The sequence below is a fragment of the Musa acuminata genome, chromosome BXJ3-6 (assembly GCF_036884655.1).
Source record: "Musa acuminata AAA Group cultivar baxijiao chromosome BXJ3-6, Cavendish_Baxijiao_AAA, whole genome shotgun sequence".
Taxonomy (NCBI): domain Eukaryota; kingdom Viridiplantae; phylum Streptophyta; class Magnoliopsida; order Zingiberales; family Musaceae; genus Musa; species Musa acuminata.
This window is the reverse complement of record NC_088354.1, coordinates 30409211-30415000: the sequence shown is the minus strand read 5'-3', so window position 1 is coordinate 30415000 and position 5790 is coordinate 30409211. Positions and strand designations below refer to the sequence as shown.

Genomic DNA, 5790 nt, shown 5'->3' with positions numbered 1-5790 from the left:
TCTCCTCTATTGGGTTCACCACTGGTGCTTTCCAAAATGCTCTAGATAATGGAGTGGCAGTAGCAGCAGAATTTGCTGATAGTAAGTTCTCAAAGTTTATGTTTCAGTATATTTAATAAGTTCTTTTTCTCTTGCACAATGGATCAGCCTTGATGTCAACTATTTAAGGTTGGTATCAAATCCCTTGTCAGAAAAACTTTCTTTTGGTATATGCTTTAAAAACTAGAGGATTAGTTCATAAAATTCCTCAAATGATCTAAAGTTAATTGCTTATTGACTTATTAAGTTTGTTAACAATAGTACACCTATTAGACTATTATAATAAGTCAATCTTAGTCTTGTCTACTCCGGATGTGAGACTAGTTGGGTTGTTATAAAGTCTAATGTAACCCAGATCAAACCCTAGCATGGTGTATTTGAGACATAGCCTAGTGATGGTTCCGCACCATGACGTGTTCTCTGACTTCATCCATATCATTTTCAACTTGAGCTTTTGGCTTTGATGTCAATTGTAATGACCAATGGGATAACTAAGCTATCAATTTTATTGAGCCTAAATAACTAGTTTAAAATTCTTAAGTTAAAGTCGATAATAATACACTCATCTGATTCTTATAAATTAATGTTAGTCTTGCTTACTTTCAATATGAGACTGATTGAAGTGTCACAATGTTCCTCTTGACATGGAAAAATAAAAAAAAATAAAATGACAAACTTTGCTATATTGAGCAATGTTCAACTTGATGGCATAAATTATTGCATTTAGCAATATGTAATTGTGAAAGAATTCCATATATGTATCTAGACACCCAATGTGTTGCGTATATCCAGATATGTACCAGAAAAATACTAAATTCAAACAAGCATAATCAGGATTGAATATAAGAAATTGAGATATCGGATCTACCCCCCTTGAAGTTCAAAGGCATATTTGCAATAATATGAAAGCTTGAGTGTTTATATATTTATAAAACATCTAGTGTGAACAGATCCATCTACTCAATTCAAGTTGTTGATCTTCAAGGTACAAGTGCAATTATGGAAATTCTGAGGTGTATAATTTTGAAATTTTTTTCCTTGATCAGGTACTCTGTAGTTTTAGAAATAATTCTTCGAGGCCATTTTAGATATTGCTTATAATCTGTTGTATCTCCATGGTGAAGTTTTGTGAAGGTGTTGTGTTTCATTGTTAATTTGTTATACTGTGGCCATTGGTAAAGAATTGTGCTTTACGGATAATGCTATTGCTTAGGGTTATTCTTAGGGTTCACCTCTCTCATTTGTGAGCCCGGAAGCTATGACGTTTTGGCTTCTCAGAGTATTTCAGTATTTAATAGTCTGTAGTTTTCTAAGATTACTAAACCTATCAGATATTGCATTGGCTCAAGAATATAAATCGAAGATATTTGATTTTAGTTTCCAAAGCACTGGGCTTATTTTTGGTTCTTGATAATCCAGTGCCAGCACTCCGTGGAAAGGATTATGGAAAGACAAAAATGCGCTATCCAGATTATAATGAGACACAATCCGGTCTTCAATACAAGGTTATCCTTGGTACATGAGTTCAGGTGCATGCTTGTTATTTCTTTGGAGAAAAGGCTTAAGAAGATGCTGATTATAATTTTCTGACTACAGGATTTGCGAGTTGGTGATGGTCCCACACCGAAAACTGGGGACACAGTGGTGGTGAGGCAGAACTTTATGCAACTATGATATGTAATTTAGAAAATACATTTAATAGTGCAGGAAAGACCCCCCAGCAAAGTTTTACTTCAATAGTTGCCGAGTAATATGTCATAAGCTGATCAATTATGCCTAGGTTTATCTGATGATTTCTACTTTGGAATTTCAGTTTCTTGATGAACTTGGATAGATTTTTGAAATGTAGTTGAGTTGGACAAACTCATGCAGATTTGTAAATGCATTGAAGGTTGACTGGGATGGTTATACGATAGGATACTATGGTCGCATCTTTGAAGCTCGAAATAAGACAAAGGGTGGTTCATTTGAGGTACACTTTTTCTGGCATATTTTTGTTGTTGTTTCAATTTTCCTTTCATGATGATGATTGCCCAATTTTATTAGAAGGAACAAGTAATTAAAACTATAGATGTTCTATGCACACCAAATGAGTTGGATCAACAAACATGATGTAAGTCCCTTCATTGTTAATTCCAAGGTTGGTTGGAGAGGTGAAAATGGCATCAAGTCTCAGTCTAGCACTTTTCATGAATCTTGAATTTTTTTAACAAGGTTGAAGAGACAGAATATGCTTCTTAAAAAGACAGGGTGTAATAATATAATTATGTTTGCATGTGTTCACCCAAAAGCACCTCTGCTATGAAAAACAAGAAAGGTTAATAGTTGGAAATTTTATCTTGGAGTTGCAAATAAGTTGAAAACTGGCAGAATATATGCTAGCAGAATCCAATGACTCACAAAGATGTTGAATGCTAAAAGACCTAAAGCTTGAGATTTTATCAGAGTTGCTGTAATAGCACTTATATATAAGATGTGTGTCATTGCAGTTTGGATCCTAAATGCCCTGTATAATCATTTAAAAAATAAATTAAAAGAATTAAGAACATTAGGACTATCAATCTTCTATTGAGAATATTAAGGGTTTCAGATTGATGCATGACAGTGGATAATGCACAAGAATGCTAATTTGATCATCATGTATAACTTATTTGCTAAGAGCAAATCAGAGGTTTGCTAACTTGATTTCGTCAAGCTTATGGTAAGTGGTAAGCGTACAAGGGATAATGTTTGGTGGTTTGCTTCACCCCTTTTTTCTTAATCCTCATTAATATTTCACTTACAAAGTATTTTCAGGTATTTCTGAATATTCTAGAAAATATGGATCACATACTGTTTTTTCATGGATATTTTTCAATGAGAAAGTTACTAGGCTGATAGAGCATACTACTTGTAAGACTTGGTGTTTGGTATAGGGTTGAGTCACATTACTCATTTATGATATATTTATGACGACATGGTTTCCTGGGGATAGAGATGCATATAGTTCAAGAGCAAAAGGTCAAATGCTCACTGAAACTGTAAAAAGTTCAGGGAAAATGCAGATGATGGGGCTAGCTTGATAAGTCTTTGGTTGGAGGGTGCTAGATGATGAGGTAGTTATGAAATCATTCTTTGTTTCCATCAGGTCGTTCTCATGTTTGCATCTATATGTGACCATTTATGTTCGTATTCAAGGATTAGAAGGTCTGTGATATACTTTTAAACAAGGAAAAAGTACAAGTCATTGGTGATGAGAACAATGGATGACTAAAATGTTATTGCTAACTGGACATACTACCACTCATGATGGGCGTTGTCTTAGTGCTGTGAGTTTTCGGTTAAAGTTTGCAACTGTTACTGGGTCACAGGCTCTGTGATTTGGCTTACAATGAGTGCCTACTCCAGTGCTATTAGGTTTTAAATTGATCACAGAAGATTCTTATACAATTTAGTCTTCTTCTTGTCATTCTTTATCAACTATAAATAGTCATGGTCTTCTGTTACTATTGACACATTTTTATAGTTTTTGTAAAGCAAGATATATTTTGTGCTTCAGTTCCTCTTTTGTTTGGTTGTGGAATCCAGATACTGTTCTTTCATATATTGAAGTTTGCCCCTATCATTGCATCTCTTTGAAGTGTCTCTTTCTAATGTGCAGGGAGATGATAAAGATTTTTTCAAGTTCAAGGTTGGTTCAAGACAGGTAATTTCTTCATTGCTCACATACAAGTCATCGTTGGGGTTAGAGCAACAAATACTGAATGTTTGAGGTATTGGGCATCCAGATCTAGGGATGAATTCAGAATAATCTATGCAAACAGGACACCAACTTCTGTACTGAATATTGCTCCACATGATCGTGTATTATATTGTGGTATCTATTTTCATCATTCTCCTAATGTTTCAGCTGAATTCCTTGGTAAGATTCTATGCCCAAGATGTGGCAGAGAAAAAATAAGCCTTCTCTTGTTCAGTTGGAAGCTTGGAGCAGCTAAACAAGCATCACCTTATACAACTAAATTCATTTACAAACTTAAAAAACTCACAAAAAGATGACAGAGAAAAGCCAATGTCCATATATTTTCTAGGGATTCTAGTGAAGCTCAATGTTGCAATAGCCTTTTTCCTTTTTTTTTTTTTTATTCCATGTTTGACTCATCACTGTTACCATCAACCAAGCCGAAGCTAATTATTCTCACAAGACCATATGAGTTGCAAAAGAAATTCTTATAGACAATCAAACAGTAGACAATAGACTCAATGTAGAATAAATTCATTGTGCCCTATATGTTGGAATCTTATTTGCAGGTTTCAGATAATATCTCTTATGAGGGAATAGTACTTCTGTAGTTTAATATATTGATGGAAGCAATGAACTATAGTTTTTCATTTTCCAGTGTATCGAGGAAATCACCAATGATGATTTTTAGAAAAAGCTGCAGCAATTTTTACAATAGTAGAAGCTAAAGTGATATGGTCCATTCATCTATTTGGGTCATCATTTCACAATGGATATATTTTACATTGCTCATCTCCTTGTTACATCATCAGGCATTCGTCTGTTTAGAATGAGATATCTTAGTAGTTTCTTATGCTGTATCATTTCACATGTTCAGGTTATACCAGCTTTTGAGGAAGCCATTGTCGGCATGGCAGAGGGAGGTATCAGGAGGTGATGTACCAGCCCTTTCAATACTCACCATTTATTTAGATGGTGCCCTCTGCACTAATTATTAGTTGGTCTGCATTTTATTGGATATTTACTGACTTGTTAGTCATGAAAATTGCATTTTGTTTATGCTATACCAGGAACTGGAATTTTGAAAAAAATGAGACTCCTATCAAACTATTTACAGTGGACATTACCTCAACAGTTTTTTATTTAATCAGTTGTAGTTCCGTGTCATTGCTATAAATCTTTACATCACATAATCTGTTAATAACGACCTTAACCTTGTCGCAATACATTGTCAAGAAGCAAACAAGATTTTACATGCTGATATTATTATTAGAAACCCATCAGAGTAGTTTGTTAAACTCTCTGATTGCCCCCAAGCTACTGAATCAAAGTTCTACCATAGCATTTTTTCTTGGTGGAATTGTATTAATTTCAGATCAAATTCTTTTGATGCTTGCTTTGTATAGTACATTTATCTGATTATTGAATATGATAGGTAATTGTATTTTTTTCTCTAGATGGATTATTTTTTCTTTCTATGAGTGCAGCCATGGATGTGCTAATACATTACTCACACAGCAATGCAGGATAATAGTGCCTCCGGATTTGGGATATCCAGATAGTGACTTCAACAAACTTGGTCCCAGACCAACGACTTTTTCGGTACTCTACACAGTAATCGATTAGAACACTTGTGAATAAGTAGCATGCTGATCATTGTCTAACTCTGCAGGGCCAAAGAGCTCTTGATTTTGTCCTGAGGAACCAGGGCTTGATCGACAAAACTCTACTGTTCGATATAGAGCTTCTTAAAATCGTCAGGAACTAAGATTTATCGGGGTATGTTGTATGTTAATTTTCTCGATGATTTCTCCACAATAGATTTCTGAAGGGTCTGATATGTTGAGTGAATGTTGCAGAAAACAAACACAGATGACTTCCTTGCCAAAGGGGCAATCATGATGAACAGATATTAAAAGGATTGAATCTTCCTTTTTCTGCCAGTCAACGGCAAGGCAAGTTTCTTCTGCCAAAATGCAGCAAAATGTGGATTACATTTCGTCCATTAACTTCTCCTTTTCTATTTCACT

At 34.7% G+C, this 5790-nt stretch overlaps 1 protein-coding gene across 2 annotated transcripts in view; it reads left to right on the top strand.

Moving 5' to 3' along the window:
- The window catches only part of LOC135639968 (peptidyl-prolyl cis-trans isomerase FKBP19, chloroplastic-like), a 6326-nt gene extending 787 nt beyond the window's left edge, over nucleotides 1–5539 (top strand). Inside the window, exons 3-10 of one of the 2 annotated variants that reach the window (XR_010497114.1) lie at nucleotides 1–81; nucleotides 1459–1544; nucleotides 1636–1686; nucleotides 1931–2011; nucleotides 3680–3724; nucleotides 4638–4693; nucleotides 5279–5362; nucleotides 5433–5539. The exon at nucleotides 1–81 is cut by the window's left edge and continues 57 nt beyond it. Coding sequence is in view for 1 of the 2 variants with exons in the window: in XM_065154010.1 (XP_065010082.1) it covers nucleotides 1–81; nucleotides 1459–1544; nucleotides 1636–1686; nucleotides 1931–2011; nucleotides 3680–3724; nucleotides 4638–4693; nucleotides 5287–5362; nucleotides 5433–5528 (572 nt within the window). In the remaining variant the exon portion in view is untranslated. The remainder of the gene's footprint in view (nucleotides 82–1458; nucleotides 1545–1635; nucleotides 1687–1930; nucleotides 2012–3679; nucleotides 3725–4637; nucleotides 4694–5278; nucleotides 5363–5432) is intronic. The other variant, XM_065154010.1, reaches the window with a different exon arrangement.
- Nucleotides 5540–5790: the final 251 nt, after the last annotated feature.